Source organism: Conger conger, chromosome 17 (assembly GCF_963514075.1).
Source record: "Conger conger chromosome 17, fConCon1.1, whole genome shotgun sequence".
NCBI lineage: Eukaryota > Metazoa > Chordata > Actinopteri > Anguilliformes > Congridae > Conger > Conger conger.
Genome location: NC_083776.1, coordinates 6,171,070 through 6,189,848, shown reverse-complemented (window position 1 = coordinate 6,189,848; position 18,779 = coordinate 6,171,070). Strand labels below are relative to the sequence as shown.

Sequence of the window (18,779 nt, the reverse complement as noted above, 5' to 3'; positions counted from 1 at the left end):
CCGCCCCCCCCCCCACAACAGTTCCACCTTCAAATCATCTTCTCTCATTCCCCTCAACTCCCACCCCCTCCACAGACCACCCCCAAAACCCGCACACACACACGCCTCCGTATGCTGGCGATTACGCCACCCAGTAAAATGTTATATAAGGCTCTGCACAGCCCTGCAGAAGAGGGTTATGGGTAAAGAAACAGTCTAATACAAGCGGCAGTGATAATGCCCAGGACAGGAAACACAGCCCCCCCCCCCCCTGAGGGGGCCTCACAGAAGGACCCCCCCCCACACTGTATCCAGGCATTTCCTTCTCTGAGGGACGTGTCCCTCCTGTGGGAATACACAACCACCCCCCCCTGCCCCCCTCCCCAAAACGCCAGCGCTCCTCCTCGGGCCAGAACCCCGCAGTTCCCCTCGCACCCGCTACCTTCACCGTGTGGGGAGGGCACGAAACAGAATCACACATCTAAACAAAGAAACAGGAACACCACAGAATTACCAAAAAGGCAGTGAAACGCACTTTTATTTAGTTTTTTTTCCGTGCGTGCGTGTGTGCGAGAGAGAGAGAGAGTCGGTGCCTATGAATCCTGTGCATTACATACTGACGTGGAACAGTGGACTCATAAGCCCCGTTTGGGTAGATCATACACGGCTGGTTCGTTGCAGAATATAATGTGCAGGACACTGCACACGGACTCACACAGAGAGACACAGAAGTACAACCCCACAGAGGCGCAGGGTTCAGAAAGTGAAGCTCCTTCTCCTTTCTCTAAACGGGGTCGAGTGACATCCGATTCTCTCACTCCAAGCAAAAGAAAAACCCGCAGTCGGTTGGTTTTGGCACTTTGTAGGCTTGCAAAAGAAAAATGTTGAACTTGGTGGGTGGAAAAACATGCTTAAATGAAGAAATCAGTCTTCAAAATGTGAGCTTTTTTTGTTTTTTTGTTTTTTGCTTTTTTTTGTGACAAGAAAAATGCCATGCAAAATGAACAGAACATACACTTTCAGATATGCATATCTGTAAAGACGGTACTTGGGTCACAAACACACAGTAAGGCTTAAAGAGAATTCTCATCGTAAGGGACTGACGCACACGTCGTTTCCCGTGACGGACTACCGCATTTGTTTTTATTTGAAAAACAAAACGATGTTTTGTACGAAGCCTACGTCACACGGATCGGCGTGCAGTAATATCATCAGCCGTCTGCCGAGAGGGCCTCCGGGTAAGCCTTCAGATAATCCATCATCGACTCAACTTCTGTCTCTGTAGATGCAACAATGGATGAAAAAGTAACACAACTTACAGGTCCCTCTAAAAACGGAAAAACTTAAAACAAAATGAACAGAAGACTAAAAAAAGACACCGTATCTCTGCTACGGTCGTGTAATGACAGTGCAGCTTTTCAGTAACATTCTCACAGGCCCTCAGCACAGCCTTGTGTGTATGCAGTCCTTGTACACGAGACGATTATCCATCATTATTGGCCAAACTGGCCTGTTGATGTACAGTGACTAGCATTATTAGATGCACAGGTCATGCACGTTTTCCAACTTTGTGGCAGTTGGTCTGAAATGACCACTTAAGCTCCGTGAATATAGATACATCTGAGTGAAATGAGTTCTTATGGTCCAGTAATGAAATGATTTCATTTTAGGACGAATACAGTGGAAGAGCTATGCACTCTAGTTTGTTTATGAATGTGCTCGAGTGAGCTGTATTTTTCTCAAGGAGAATGAGCACCAATAGATCCTATGGTATGTCACCTGATATTCCTCTCAAATATGATTGGACAACGTCACAAACAATGATCTGCCCAAATGCCTGCTGGGATTCTACAGACAATGTTGCACCGTTTAAAATATTTAAAGTGTACATGGAATAATCAAAAGTACTACCCTTTATATATAGATATATTACTGTACTTTGACCCCATGTTTCAGCAAAAGATTTAAGTTGTACAGTAGAATAAACTATCAAGATATTACACCGTTTATCTGCAATAGCTGTGGCTCTATGCCACATTTTTGGTAACAAACCTGAAAACCGCTCACAAAACAAAATGCCACAGAAATTTGGATGGAGTGCTCGTCTGGGTTTAAACCAAAAATGAAAATGAAAAAAACAAAAACATGAATATTGCAGACACGTAAAAGCATGACAGGAGGAGCTGTAAGATGAGAGTTTGAGGAAGGACGGCTTGCAGAAGGGACCGGTCTCGCGGCTGACCCAGAGGTGACAGCTTGTGTGTGTCCTCAGTCACTTCCCGTTACCTCTTCTCTCAGACGCACTCACAGCCACCGGAACAACCAGCGTAGCCCCCTCTGCCCCGACGACGCCGTTCCCCTTAAAGCAGCGCAGACTGTGTGAGCACGCCGTGCCGTCTCGGGTCTCTGTGGGGCAGGGGGAGCGGGGCAGGGGCAGGGGGAGCAGGGCAGGGGCAGGGGGAGCGGGGCAGGGGGAGCAGGGCAGGGGCAGGGAGATTGGGGCTGGGGCAGGGAGATTGGGGCAGGGGGAGCAGGGCAGGGGGAGTGGGGCAGGGCAGGGGCAGGTGGAGCAGGGCAGGTGGAGCGGGGCAGGGGCAGGTGGAGCAGGACAGGGAGAGCGGGGTAGGTGGAGCGGGGCAGGGGCAGGGAGAGTGGGGCAGGGGCAGGTGGAGCGGGGCAAGGGGAGCGGGGCAGGGGCAGGGAGAGCAGGGCAGGCTCACGGGGCGATGGAGGCCCGGGCGGAAGCTGTGGTCAGTCACACAGGAAGTGCGCCGCAGACGCAGGCGGCCCGGCTTCCTGCCCCGCTCTCTGTGACGCGCCGCCCGGCGTCAGGAGGAGCCTTTGTGCGATTCAAACAGCACGTACGAACAACACACAGCCGCGACTATATCCGCTACTGGGGCTTTCTTCACCCCACAACACTCACAAGCACACTTTCTTTGGAAGGAGAATACATTCATCTTAATTTCAAGTATTTTTTTTTTTTCTTCTCAATACACACATTTCTTTTTGTTTTGATTGTTACCCTCGTCACCCAGTGCGTGGACGTATTTGGACGAGGCGACACGTAAAATGATTTGATTGAATCGCGTGCGCACAGATTAATTACCGACTGAGCGTGACCGTAGACTCCAACAAAGCAGAGAAGGGGAATACAGGTGTGTGTGGAAGAAAGGCTTCACGAGTGTGGAGATTACTCCTGAAACAGAAATCTCCCGATAGTCCTCAGCCTCTGTCCCCCTCAGTATGACAGCAGATACAGACACACACACAGTCCTGTAGCTCCTCACACACACACACACACACGTACACTGACGGAGAGGAACATTTCCCAAGTCCAGACTGTCCTGGGTCCACAAAGTTAAGGCCACTCAAATAAAAGCCAGTGTTCTTCAGCACAACTTTGTACAGTGAAGGAGAGAGAAAGAGAGGGAGAGTGAGAGAGAGGGGGGGGTGGAGAAGGATCTGCCCACGTGCCCGGCGGTCTCCGTGGCGATCAGGGTTTTTTGGGCTTCCCGTTGGTGCCGGGCCGGATGTGTGTGAGCTCGACGTCGGCCAGGGCGTCGGTGGAGGGGGCGTGGCGCAGACGCTCAATGGTCTTGTGGAAGGAGGCCTTCTCCTGCTCCAGGGAGCGGATGGTGTGCTTCATCTGCCCCTCCCGCGACACAAAGGTCTCCACACTCTGCTCCAGAGACTGGATCTTACAGCGCGCAGCCTGAGGGGGGGAACGCACACATGTACGCATGTACGCATTCACATACACATACACACACACGCGCGCGTGCGCGTGTACACATGTACGCATACACACGCATGTACCCACACACACACACTCGTACACACTCGTACACACACGCACGCACACACGCGCACACACACACACGCACTGAAGAGCTCTCTCTAGTCTGCCTGATACACCATTACACTCACACACACACACACACATACACCCACGTACACATGTACACACACACACACGTACACACATACACGCACGCACGCACACACACACACACACACACTCTGAAGAGCTCTCTCTAGTCTGCCTGATACACCATTACATCATCACCCACCCCCCTCACACTCACACACACACATACACCCACGTACACATGTACACACACACACACACACACACACATACACACAGACACACTCAGACACACTGCACAGACACAGAGCTACCACACTGAAGAGCTCTCTCTAGTCTGCCTGATAGCCCATTACATCATCACCCACCCCCCTCACACTCACACACACACATACACCCACGTACACATGTACACACACACATACACACAGACACACTCAGACACACTGCACAGACACAGAGCTACCACACTGAAGAGCTCTCTCTAGTCTGCCTGATAGCCCATTACATCAGCGCCCAGCCCAGCCTTACATCAGAGAGCGTGTGAGTAATCCTTCATCACACGACCACCGGTGGGGAGAGAGAACAACACGCCTCACGGGAGCCTGCCTGCCATTGTGTTACCACACACTAAATTTCCCTAGTAAAACACCCCCGTTTTGGCCCATCTACTGTGTGTACCCCCACTTTACTGACCAGCAGGACTGAGCTGTACATTCATATGACCCTTAACCAAGAGGCAGGATGCACTGCTTCACAGAAACACTGACCTAGGTTTAAAAAAAAAAAAACATTTTTTATCCCTTTGTCTGTTGATAAATGTGGAGCTGTGCTCTGGTGCCATCTGCTGGCAGAAAGGTGCCAGTGCAAAGAGCATCAGGGCTGTATGGTTTTTGTATCATGCTACTGCTGCCTATTATGCATTCTTTTAAGGAAGAATGTCCACTCAAATGTGCACACACACCAGACCTGGGTCAGTTATGTAATTGTTTTTGATTCAGAAAAGCTTTACTGAGCTGGTGTATGGTGTATTGGAGCCTATAAAATGCTCTCAAAAAGTACAAACCCTGCCTTCTGGTCCTCTTGGTTGGCACAATTGCAGAAGGCAATATCAGTCGAGCACAGAAAAGGATTGGAATCCAAAACGATTACTTATTTGACCCAGGTTTGCACGCGCGCGCACACACACACACACACAAACTAACACACACTCACACAGACACATAGACACACACACTCACATCCACACACACACGCACACTCTCACACACACACACACACAAACTAACACACACTCACACAGACACATAGACACTCACATCCACACACACACTCTCACACACACACACACACACACACACACACAGACTCACTCTCACACTCTCACACACCTGCAGCTTCTCCAGTAAGTCCATGTTCTGCTTCTTCAGCTGGGCGTTGGTCCTCTCGAGCTTGTCCAATCGGTCGGCGTCGTCAGACACGGGCGTGGCCTCCAGCAGCTCATCCTGCAGAACGTGGTACTCCACCTCGTAGGCGTGGAGCTGCTTAGAGACGTCCATCTCCAACACCTGGTAACGCAGAGAGAGAGAGATAGATACACACACACATACATAGGCACACGCACGCACGCACGCACGCACGCACACACACACACACACAGGGCGACATGGCTCAGGCAGTAAGAGCAGTCGTCTGGCAGTCGGAGGGTTGCCGGTTCGATCCCCCACCCGGGCTGTGTCGAAGTGTCCCTGAGCAAGACACCTAACCCCCAAATGCTCCTGACGAGCTGGTTGGGGCCTTGCATGGCAGCCAATCACCGTTGGTGTGTGAGTGTGTGTATGAATGGGTGAATGGAGAAGCATCAATTGTACAGCGCTTTGGATAAAGACGCTATATAAATGCCTGCCATTTACCATTTACACACGCAGAAACAGGCACACGCACACACACACACATTAGCAGACAGATGCGCACACACACACACACACACACACATAGTTTTAGCAGATACGTCTGTCTCATACTTTGTGACTACTGTACTATCCTGTTTTGTCTATGACTTCTCTGGTGTCACTGATGAAAATGCAACAACCAGCGCGGATTCCACACTTCCCAACACATTCCGTTCCATGCAAACACATTCCTACGACGCTGCCAAGCAATCAAGGGACATAAGGACAATAGAACCCTGACTGTGGGGTATGCCAGCATGAGGAAGTTCTAAAAATAAAAACTTTCATAAGAACTCGAGCTGTTTCACAACTTATTGTATGGCGTTCCTTAAGGGTTACAGAGGGTCACCGGCAAACTGAACGTAGCGTTCCACAATGCCATATATATAAATAATAATATATAATAAATAATAAAGCAATGCATCGTTGCACAAATGTTGCATGTAACATTACCAAGTAGGCAAGCTGAAAAAGGCACATAGACCCAGTGTTATCGTATAAGGCAAATATCATTTTAACCGATGCATGTAAAAAAAATTTACGTGATCGACCAGCATGCCTGGACATAAACTTCAGGGATTTAACTAGCCTACAGACTGCTGTAATTGTAAAAGTTATACTGTGATGATGTCAATGTAAATGTAAATCCTTAATTTGGCAATTAGACTATTACCTGACTTACAATGTTGACATTAAAATGTAACTATTAAGATGGCCCAAAATAGCTAGAAAATCCAATTCAATGTGTCAGTACTGTCAAAAATAAGTTATGGCCCCTAGCTGTCATAAGCAGTTTAAAAAATGGATGGTAACCGTTTACAAAAACTGAGATTTGTCACATCCCTATTCACAACCATACCCTTTCACTTGACCAATCACAGCGCTCCGACACAAATAAATGCCATCCACCCGACCAATCACAGCGCTCTGACCCAGCCACCTGACCAATCTCAGTGCTGGGACACAGATAAACACCATCCACCCGACCAATCACGGCGCTCTGGCCCAGCCACCTGACCAATCACGGCGCTCTGTCCCAGCCACCGGACCGATGGCAGCGCTGGGACACAGATCCAGGGCAGCCCTGCGGGGCGTTACCTGGGCTATGATGAGCTCCATCTGGGGCTGGCTGAGGGAGGGGATGGTGTTCTTCATGTACTCCACCACTGCCTCGAAGCTGTCGCACTTCACGATCTCCCCCTCGTGATGACTCAGCAGGCACAGTGCCACCTTAAAGATCACCTCCGTGCCCTGCACAAACAGGATATCTGCAGGGGGACGTGCCACAGGGTGAAAAGGACTTAGACCGGAGGGGAAGGGAAAACTGACGGACATTTGATCGACATCTAAGCTCACGGTTACACAATAGGTGGATAAGTGGATGAAAAAAAAAAAAACGAACTAAGTATTACAATTGTATACATTTTTAGAAACCATACACTTTTATATTTGTGTTTGTATGGTTATGAAGAGCTGAATACATTTTGGAAAAGGTTAATGTCGATTTCAGCTGGTCTTCATGGACTTGTGGCTTTTTAAAAGGCAGGGATCACCCTCGGCATTCACGGTGACCTTTTAACGCATTCCCCCACGCTGCGGTGAACACAGACACGCCACGCCAGACAGGGTTTGGCACGCCACACGCTTCAACAGGCTTCAATCTGCGATGCGTATCGTCACACCAGGGGATGGCAATGCAAACAAATCCCTCCCAACTTCTCCTGAACAGAGTGATATCATATGGTACTCCAGAATGCTGTGCTATATGATCTTTAGCTAAAAGAACTGAATTACATTTGTACTTTGGTATACAGATCGACAGTCAACAACATCACTAAATCTTGGCAATGAGTTTCATGCCCAAAAGGTAGTTCTGAAAAATCACACATACAAGTCTTCATTAAAGGTCCCATATTGTACCCCTTTCCTGTGTTTTACTTTAGATCCTGACATGTCCATTCTCCAGCACCTCTCATGAGCTTTACCAAGAACAGGCTGTTTTAGTGACCGTGTCTTAGAGGCTCATTGACATCAATGAACCTATGTTCTGATTTGCTGACTAACTCCAACGAGCTGAATGGCATTTGTGCCAAGAGCCTTGATTTGTTCCGGCTACAAGGTGGGCGTGCTAAAGCAAATGAACATATTGTCGCGGCGTCATAACGTCACAGACCAAACATCTGGCTTAAATGCACATTTCCTTCATGAGGATTGTGCGGATTTATTTGGGGACTGTGCGTTTAGATACTTTCACAGTGTGTTTTTTATAACACCCTTCAACTCCTTTACAACATAATAAAGTCCAACGTGGGAGCAGGTCTCTTTCCGGAGGGGGGGGGGGGGGCGGGGTGCAGTACGTACCGAAGATCCGGGCCACAAACCCCAGGGGGAACTGCGAGGCGAAGAGTGTGAGGAACCAGGGCGCGGCGTACAGACTGGGCCCGATCTCGTGCTCCTCCAGGTGGGCGTACAGCCCGCGGTGGTAGTCATGGAGCAGCCGCGAGAGCTGGTACATCTGGATCTGCAGAGAGAGCGACGGGGGGTGACCCTCGACCTTCGACCCCCGACCTTTGACCTTCGGGCCTGCCGTAGCAGTCGCGGCGTCAGGGAGGCCAACGTTACGGCGGCCGGCTACAGCGCTGTGCCACACGGCTGGATGAAACATTAGCGGTGCCCCGCTCACAAACTGTAGCTGAAGACTCGTTAAAACCACAGCAGGTAGAAGACACAGGCAGCAATCTTTATGACGGCATAAACAGTAAAAAAAAGGCGTGTTGCTGTTTGCCCTAACTGTGTTGTCAGTCTCTGATGGGAGGGGAGTTGTGTACAAGCGGCAGGTAGAATGTGCATGGGGAAATTTGCTTGTTTGCTTTACAAATAACATTTTCTCATTCCATTATCAAATCTTAAAATTTGTCAAAACGCCTTACCTCATTGGCAATAGTTTGAACTCATTTAGCAAAAAAGTAAAATAAATCAGTTTTAAATCTCAATATAAGACTTATAAGACTTATATACAATATAAGGTGTTTTTTGCGGGCAGTTAAGTTGTAAAGTAACCTTTATGGTCTATGGCAGTAGTAACCAACACTGGAGATCTGCTGTCCGGTAAGTTTTCACTCCAACCTTAACAAAGCATACCTCATTCAACAACTAGAGATCTCATTGAGATGCTTATATATAGAGTCAGGTGTGTTAGATTAGGATTAAAGTGAAGATCTGGACTTTAGGACGGTAGAGCTCCAGGAACAGGGTTGGGCAGCCCAGCTCTAGCTGTTGAATGAGGTGTGCTTTGTTAGGGTTGCAGTGAAAACCTACAGGAGGGTAGATCTCCAGGAACAGGGTTCTGTGACAGTGACCTTGGTGAAAGGCACGATACAGACATTGACCTATAGGGGGATCATGTCGGGTCAGGGTGCAGTACATACTCCTGACCTGCAGGGACACCACGTCGGGGTGCAGTACACACACTGACCTGCAGGGACACCGTGTCGGGGTGCAGTACATACTCCTGACCTGCAGGGACACCATGTCGGGGTGCAGTACACACTCCTGACCTGCAGGGACACCATGTCGGGGTGCAGTACACACTCCTGACCTGCAGGGACACCGTGTCGGGGTGCAGTACACACTCCTGACCTGCAGGGACACCGTGTCGGGGTGCAGTACACACTCCTGACCTGCAGGGACACCGTGTCGGGGTGCAGTACACACTCCTGACCTGCAGGGACACCATCGGGGTGCAGTACACACTCCTGACCTGCAGGGGCACCATGTCGGGGTGCAGTACACACTCCTGACCTGCAGGGGCACCATGTCGGGGTGCAGTACACACACTGACCTGCAGGGACACCATGTCGGGGTGCAGTACAGCAGTACACACTCCTGACCTGCAGGGACACCATGTCGGGGTGCAGTACACACACTGACCTGCAGGGACACCATGTCGGGGTGCAGTACACGCACTGACCTGCAGGGACACCATGTCGGGGTGCAGTACACACTCCTGACCTGCAGGGACACCATGTCGGGGTGCAGTACAGCAGTACACACTCCTGACCTGCAGGGACACCATGTCGGGGTGCAGTACAGCAGTACACACTCCTGACCTGCAGGGACACCATGTCGGGGTGCAGTACAGCAGTACACACTCCTGACCTGCAGGGACACCATCGGGGTGCAGTACAGGCACTGACCTGCAGGGACACCATGTTGGGGTGCAGTACACACTCCTGACCTGCAGGGACACCATGTCGGGGTGCAGTACACACTCCTGACCTGCAGGGACACCATGTCGGGGTGCAGTACACACACTGACCTGCAGGGACACCGTGTCGGGGTGCAGTACACACACTGACCTGCAGGGACACCATGTCGGGCCGGTACTGGCGGCGGAAGCCCAGGTCGTACATGAGGAAGCACAGCATGTCGAAGGCCTGCTCCTCGCTCATGTGCAGCAGCAGCACGCCGGCGATGAAGCTGATGCCCTGGCAGTAGCCCACCTCCGTGTCCAGCAGGGAGTAGGCCTTCAGCAGGTTGTACAGGGACAGCTGCCCCGCGCCCAGCTGCGCGGAGAAGTACTGGTGTGTGGGGAAGGTCCGGCCTGCGAAGGGTCACAAGGGGGTCAGCGAAAGGTCACGGGGGGGTCAGGGAAGTGTGGTGTAAGGGGCTACTCTACTCAACCATGCACTGCACACCACCTGAGTTTACAAATGAGCTGGTGAAATCAGGTGGTGTGGTGCAGGGATCATCAACTCTGGTTAAGGGAAAGGGAGGGTGAACGCACCTGACTCCCCGGTAAAGGGAAGCTGGACACACCTGACTCCCAGGTAAAGGGAGGGTGGATAACCAGCAGTTCTCAGCCCTTGAGCACCGTCGGTTGCTGATCCCTGGTGTAGTGCATGTTTAAGAGTCAGACCTGGGTCAGATGCTTTGATCTTTCCTCACGCAACTGAGCCAAACAAGAGGACCAGAAGGCAGGATTTCATAGGTTCCAACACACCAGACAGTTTAAATCCAAAACAATTACATATCTGACCCAGGTCTGGTTGGAGTATAGGGAAACCTGAAGGTTTCAGGTTCGATTCCCAGGTTGGACCCCTGAGCACAGTACTCCACCTTCACTGCTTCCATATTTATCCAGCTGTATAAATGAATGCTCCGTAAACAACATAAACTGGAAGAGTGTCTCTGGACCAGAGTGACAGCAGAATGCCTGTGATGTAGTGTAATGTAGTGTAGCACACCCCACCCTCAGCCCTGACCACTCATAAATATCTCCTGCTTTCACAGCGAGCTTTTTGTTCTCCAGAGCAGGTCATGCAGGGGGGCTCACTGGGGGGAATGTTTTACAGTGTGAGGCAGTGGGGGGGGGGGGCAGGCTGGGGAGCTGTAAACATTAAGGGCCTCGCTCTGTCTCAAACTGACCCCAATGACTCATCCACAAATCAACTGGGGAGGTGGGGATGGGCAGAGCATGCACGCACGCATGCACACACACACACACACAAAAACAGACACACACACACACACACACACACACGTGCAAACGCACACACACACACACACACAGGCCCTATCCCACACAATCACACACCCACAGATACACAGACACATAGACCGACCCCCCCCCCCCCCTCTCACACACATAGGTCCACTAGTGTGGCCTCACACTCACACACTCTCACACTCTCACACAGACACGTACACACACATGCACACACACCCAGTGTGTAGGCCTCTCTCACTCTCACACACACACACACACACACACACACACACGCACACGCACGCACGCACACGCACGCACACACACTCTCTCACCCACCCAGGTCCACCAGTATAGCGTGCTGCTGGGCTGTGAGCTGCTTCAGCAGGTCCTGGTAGGGCGTGTCGGGCGGGGCCTGTCTGCAGGGAAGCCGCTGTCTCTGCCGGTGCTGCTGGGATACCAACTGCCACACCTCCCCCCGCCGAGACTTAGGCACACCTACCGAGAGAGAGAGACATTAACACTATACTGAGAGAGAGAGAGAGAGAGAGAGCGAGGGAGCGTGAAAGAGGGAAGAGAGAAGAGAGGTGGACAGATAACGAGACAGGGATAGGGAGAGAAGGAGTGAGAGTGTGCAGGGACAAAGGTTGAAAGAGGTAGAGAGAGGAAGAGATAGAAGCAGAGTGACAGGGAGAGAGAAAGAGAGAGGGAGGGAGAGAGGGAGACAGAGATAGACCGTGTGAGTGCATAGCATAGAAAGCAGGATGGTAAATGTCAGGGTTTGTCTCAGAGCAGTGGTGTAAGGACTGTGAATGACTCACTGAAATGGGAGGTGCTGGCTGTAAAAATCACTTTGAAAATGCCCAGGGTGCTCTTACCCTGGTAGAGGGCTGTGTGGGACTCTTACCCTGGTAGAGGGCTGTGTGGGACTCTTACCCTGGTAGAGGGCGCTGTGGGACTCTTACCCTGGTAGAGGGCGCTGTGGGACTCTTACCCTGGTAGAGGGCGCTGTGGGACTCTTACCCTGGTAGAGGGCGCTGTGGGACTCTTACCCTGGTAGAGGGCTGTGTGGGACTCTTACCCTGGTAGAGGGCGCTGTGGAGCTCCTCTTTGTCCCACTGGGCCTTGGCTCTCCCCGGGACGCTGAGCTTCTTCTCCCACAGGGCCAGGACGTCCTTGGGGCACTGGCCCACCTCCTGATAGTCCAGCTTCATCTTGCGGATGTGCAGCTCGTCTCTGCTGGCTGCCAGACAGGGAGGGGGGGGGGGGGCGCGGGTGAGTCACCGTCTGCCCTCATGACAAGGACACTACAGTCCAGTAACTTTCACGACGTCTCCATGCCAACCGACCGAAGCCCTCCATCTCCATGCCAACCGAAGCCCAATGAGCCGTTACCCCCTTATCGCACACACACCCCCCCCCAGCGCACCCCACCCCCCCCACCCCCCCCAGCACGCTCCACCACCGTGTTGTGCGTGTGTCGGCATTTCCGTAGGCAGAAGCAGGGCTGCTCAGTGCGGCAGAGCACGGTGTACTCGACAGAGCTACGCGGAGCACAGCCAACGCTAAGGCAGTGAAGCAGGTGTGGAGGTGTTAGCTGACCCTCGACCCAGAAAACATCCACATTAGAACATGCCACAGTGACCTTTCACCCCTGAGGATCAGCGTCGTCTTCTCTTACCTTCTACACACAAAAGCGAACATTCGCAAGATTCACAGCGTCGTCGCAGCAACCGGGGGCAGAGGGAGACACACCGAGAAAGACAAAATTGGGGGTATGAAGTTTGTCTAAATTTTAGCAAAAATGATCTGATCTCACAGTTACTTCCGTTTGATTGACTTGCTCTTTTCACTTGTTTTTTGGTGTGTGTGGGATTAGCAGCTGGACTCACAGCGGGGCTCATGGGGGCTTCCAACACACTTACCCACAATCCCCCTTTTCAACGAGGCCCAGAATCAGCACTTTATCTGCCAATTGCGCTCTGAAGAGACGGCTGCTACCGAGGGCCCGGATACCGGAGAAGCCCTCCTGAACAGACAGCTGTGCGTTCACGACGACGCCTCGGCGAATTACGTCCACACATAACTCGCGAGCGGATGAAAGCGAGGGGCGTGGCCTCGAGATCGGCGTCGGGGTATCGGCACAACGTGAGCCGCCCCCGCTCAGATTTGGGCGGGAAGGGTGGTCTGCACGGAGCAGAACCAGCGGTAAACACGGATCTGCGGAGCGACGCCGGTCCGGCTAAATGCATCCCCTCTGTGACCCCTCTTCCCTGTAAAGGGGCCAGTCTGCAACATGGCTGCACTACCAAAAACAACCTCTTTAAATAGCCGTCTTTCAGCGTCACCCATTTTCACATCAGTACTGCAACGTCTGTTTCTCCCCACCAGAGAGGAAACTGAGCCCTAAGTTCCAGCGATCTATTTATTATTATTTATTAACCTTTATTTGTGCAGGGTTCACTGAGCACACATGCTCTTTTGCAGCAATGCCTTGTTAATTCCCCCCCCCCCCCCCCAAAGTAGCCTAATCTGTATGTCTTTGTATCCAACTGCATTTAGACACAAATAAAAAGTCGGCGGGGAATTATAAACATTTTTATGTGCCGCTGTTTACACAGCGGCTAAAAGCTTGAGTGAATCTGGCATGTTGTTAAAACGAATGTCGCCAGTGTCTAGACCCGGGGTGACTCAACTCTGCCCCCTAGGGATTTGGAGGCCATCAGGCATTTCTTTTTAAAGCTCTGAAACTCCCAGAGCTGGGCCAGGGTATGTAAATAAATATCTATCAAAGTGGACACTACTCAGCCAAATGAGGCATTTAAAAAAAGCCCACAGCAGTGGTTTTCAACCCTGCTCCTGGGGCCCTACCATCCTGTAGGGTTGGGCCCCCTGGCGTTTGTGGCCTACTGGTTGTGGGCCTCTAAGCTGCCCTATAGTCTTTGTGGCCTACTGACTGGGTCTCTAAGCTGTCCTATAGTCTTCGTGGCCTACTGACTGTGGGCTTCTAAGCTGCCCTACAGACTGCGTGGGCCTCCTGGCTGTGGGTCTAAGCTGCCCTACAGACTGCGTGGGCCTCCTGGCTGTGGGTCTAAGCTGCCCTACAGACTGCGTGGGCCTCCTGGCTGTGGGTCTAAGCTGCCCTACAGACTGTGTGGGCCTCCTGGCTGTGGGTCTAAGCTGCCCTACAGACTGCGTGGGCCTCCTGGCTGTGGGTCTAAGCTGCCCTACAGACTGCGTGGGCCTCCAGGACCAGGGTTGAGTGGCGTGTGGAGATGCCGCAGAGCGAGCAGCCGAGATGGACTGACCCTCCAGGCGCTGGTTCTCCTTGTCCATGCGCAGCAGGAGGATCTGCTGGTGGATGGCCTTCTTCCACAGGGCGCGGTACTCCAGGGGGGTGCGCCGGGGCCTGTCCCCGCAGGAGGGGGGCTGGTCTGGCGACAGCAGACGGGCCAGGGGGTCCTGGTCCGGGACACAGGCTCTGGGGGAGAGGGGCAGCAGCTCCGTGCCATCCAGGCCGCCTGTTACCCACCCCCCAGGAGGGAAGGACAGTGCGTAAGACACCGGGGCTCATTTCCATAACGCAGGATTACTGGGTTAGCCTCAACTGCGCAAACCGCAAAAGCTCTTTTTACTTCAGTCCAAATTCCAGATTTGGGTGGGTCCCGGTTTTACTCAGTGCAGTTATCCGGCTAACTCAGTAATCCTGCTTTGTGGGTTTTACTCAGTGCAGTTATCCAGCTAAATCAGTAATCCTGCTTTGTGGGTTTTACTCAGTGCAGTTATCCAGCTAAATCAGTAATCCTGCTTTGTGGGTTTTTTACTCTGTGCAGTTATCCAGCTAACTCAGTAATCCTGCTTTGTGGGACAGGCCCCTGGAGTTAGTGCCGTCTGTTATCCACCCCCACATAGTAATGTGTGTGGGACGCCCAGAGAGAGAGGGTCCCAGTGCAAATGTATAAACTCCAGGGGTTGGATGCTAGTTCTTTCTCAGTGGGTGGGCGTGATGGTGCTCAGTAAACAGTGTGTTGGTGCTCAGTAGGTTTTTGAGTGTTGGGCGATTTGTCACTGTGTTGGTGACCAGTGAGCACTTGGGTCGGTGTGTTGCGGATGAGTGTGACAAGTGTACTTTCGGAACCAGAGGTTTCTTATAAGACCAAATCAGCATTAAAATCTGTGACAATGTGGTCCAAAAGCATGTCGAATTGACCTGGACTCGTCGGGTTAGCATGAAGGTACTCAGTAAACAGTGTATGGATTTTACTGCCGGTCATTGGTGGGTTGGTGTTGGTGTGTTGGTGAGTAGGTCTGGTTTGAGCATGGGTGTTGGATGTTCAGCAAGTAGTTCAGCGGGCTGTATTCAGGTAAAGATAAAGGTGGGGTTAGAGACACACCTGGTTTAGTGGGCTGAGAGCAGGTAAAGCTGGGGTTAGAGACACACCTGGTTTAGTGGGCTGAGAGCAGGTAAAGGTGGGGTTAGAGACACACCTGGTTTAGTGGGCTGAGAGCAGGTAAAGGTGGTGTTAGAGACACACCTGGTTTAGTGGGCTGAGAGCAGGTAAAGGTGGTGTTAGAGACACACCTGGTTTAGTGGGCTGAGAGCAGGTAAAGGTGGTGTTAGAGACACACCTGGTTTAGTGGGCTGAGAGCAGGTAAAGGTGGTGTTAGAGACACACCTGATTTAGTGGGCTGAGAGCAGGTAAAGGTGGGGTTAGAGACACACCTGGTTTAGTGGGCTGAGAGCAGGTAAAGGTGGTGTTAGAGACACACCTGGTTTAGTGGGCTGAGAGCAGGTAAAGGTGGGGTTAGAGACACACCTGGTTTAGTGGGCTGAGAGCAGGTAAAGGTGGGGTTAGAGACACACCTGGTTTAGTGGGCTAAGAGTAGGTAAAGGTAAAGGTGGTGTTAGAGACAGACCTGGTTTAGTGGGCTGAGAGCAAGTAAAGGTGGGGTTAGAGACACACCTGGTTGCTGCATGGAGGCGGGGGGCTTGTTCATGGGGGAGGCCACGCGCAGGAAGATCTTCTGCCGCCAGGAGACCCGGCGGGGGGGGAAGGAGGGGCCCCCCGAAATCAGAGCGTCACTGGGGCACCCCGAGAACGTCTTCTTTCTGCTGTCTCCATTACTGCTGAGGGACCCACAGAGCAGTCAGACAGGACAGGACACGCATATACACACACACACTCTCTCACTCTCACACACTCACACACTCACACACTCACACACTCACACACGGACACACACGGAAATACACACTAACAAACTCACTCACAGGTACACACACAAACATGCAAGCATGCACATCCTCACAAACTCACATACAAACATACACACACAAAAATGTGTACACACACAGATAAACAGACACATGTCAATTCTCCTTGAAAAGAGGAGCTAGGGCTGGGCGATATGACAGTGATATGATAACGATCCTGAGGCCATTTTAAGGCTCATTACTGGTTGTATCAGTGCTGAGGATATCCCAGTACAGCCGCATCTTAATCAGGCACTGTGTTAAAATCCCATCAGTCTCTGCCAACCACCTGGAACACCATCAAAACTAATTACCCTTTGTCCTCATTATTCCTGTTTGTTAGCCTTTGACATACATATTATACATTTTAGGAGTGCACATACTTTTTAATAATGTACTATATACAGTATGATGAATAATTATTGGCACAAAGCAGACGTACAATAAATGTGTATATATTTTTTTTAAATTGAAAAGCCATATCACCCAACCCTACTCTGTACCATCAAAATTCAGATTAATGCTAACAAAGATACTACAAAACCAAAATTCCGTAAGCAATTTTGGTGTCATGTTTTATTAATATTTGCACACATCTGCCACATAACCTACGTTAGCACTACACTGCTACGGTCTAAAGAATGGCTTATTCATCAGCTTCAACATAAAAATGAGCACTATTCCAAATGTAAACACAAGTGTACATTTTAAGAGTTAAGATTACAACCGTGACCAATTAATAAACTGAATAAGTCATTCAATTATTAGTGTTGACAAGTACACATTTGAGAGCAGAGAAAAAGAAATACAAATACATACAGACATGATTTGTGAATCATCTTTGCGTTTAGTTTGAACAGAAAGCGGTGTGCATTAGAAAGAGTGTGCGTGTGCGTGACATCATACAGCTCCGTTACAGCAGTTGTACATCACGTGGAACACGGTTTAGTGACATTTTGCACATTTAAAGCACACGTCATGTGTGCATGCATCACATCATATAGCTAAACTACATGACACAAGTAGCAAGGTTAAGGACAGGAAACTTGTGACTTGACCAAAAAGTTAATTCCCTCTTATGTGGAAAAATAATGGTGACAAAACCATGACTATCACTGCCCCTGAAATCTGGCTTGACCCAAAACCACACGACACCGGCAGTAGTCAATAAACGGAAATATGACAAACGACAATCAGCAGTGGCCTGAAATTATGTGTCGTCCTGACCCTGCCAGCTGACCCCTGACCCCTGACCCCTGACGTGATTGGCCTGTGGAACGTGTCTAAGTGGGCCGATCCCGGATCGATTTCGGGGGGCAGAGAGTACCCTGAGGAGGGCAGCTGGCACTGAAACACGCGAGCGCCTCTCTCTCTGAGCGCCTCTCTCTCTGAGTGAGGGAGAGCCCTGGGGCCTCATGGTGGGCAGTCTGGAGTCAGAGCCAGCTGTCTGCCTCACACTCCTCTTCATTACCGCGTGTCTGTCGCTAACCTCAATTAGCCCCGTGTGTGCTGCTGACGGAGATCCAGCTCCACGCTGCAGCACCTCTGCCACACCACGCCGCCCTCATCCCGAAAAACTCAGCCGAGAATAATTCACAAGAGAGTCACAACTTTACCCCGACAACACCCCCCCCCCCCCCCCCCATCCCCCTGCAGAGAGCCGAGTCAGTGTTTATTTAACTACCCCACTGGCTGGAGCATAAACTCCACTGTGGGACTCCAAAAACACAACAGAAACACAGCCTCTGCACTACAAAAATACAGCCACTGTACAGCAGAAACATAGCCACTGTGCTACAGAAACACAGCCTCTGTACTACAGAAACACAGCCTCTGTACTACAGAAACACAGCCACTGTATTACAGAAACACAGCCACTGTATTACAGAAACACAGCCTGTGTCAAGTTCATTGAGTGTGAGAAAGGTACTATATAAATGCTTAATGATCTACCTATCTACCTTAAGGGCAACTTGGGTTGTTTCCTTTCTGTGCACGTCACCAGGCCTAGTGGTAGATCAGCACAGCGGATTTAAATGCTGCAGGGATTATAATATCACTCACTGTCAGCGTGCAGCGTGGCTCACTTTGCCCAAGGAAAATATTTCTCCGGTAACTCTACAAAATGGCCGCCCGCTTCTGGACAGTGCTGCAGAGCACGCAGATTTCATTCAGGTGTCTAAGAGCTGTCTGCTTGGGTGAGATCTAAGGGAAAAACAGCTGAAAAGCACTTCT

The 18,779-nt window shown here is 51.0% G+C and overlaps 1 protein-coding gene across 10 annotated transcripts in view; it reads right to left on the bottom strand.

Moving 5' to 3' along the window:
* Positions 1 to 489: 489 nt before the first annotated feature.
* tbc1d4 (TBC1 domain family, member 4) overlaps positions 490 to 18,779 on the bottom strand; it is a 55,915-nt gene continuing 37,625 nt past the window's right edge. For 4 of the 10 annotated variants that reach the window (XM_061225643.1, XM_061225646.1, XM_061225647.1 and 1 more), the window contains 9 exons: positions 16,255 to 16,418; positions 14,599 to 14,811; positions 12,372 to 12,533; positions 11,630 to 11,788; positions 10,161 to 10,405; positions 8,164 to 8,323; positions 6,901 to 7,070; positions 5,242 to 5,418; positions 490 to 3,694 (listed from right to left, as the gene is read on the bottom strand). In XM_061225643.1, the coding sequence (XP_061081627.1) occupies positions 3,476 to 3,694; positions 5,242 to 5,418; positions 6,901 to 7,070; positions 8,164 to 8,323; positions 10,161 to 10,405; positions 11,630 to 11,788; positions 12,372 to 12,533; positions 14,599 to 14,811; positions 16,255 to 16,418 (1,669 nt within the window). In that variant the 3' untranslated portion in view covers positions 490 to 3,475. The other 6 variants (XM_061225644.1, XM_061225648.1, XM_061225650.1 and 3 more) reach the window with 5 other exon arrangements.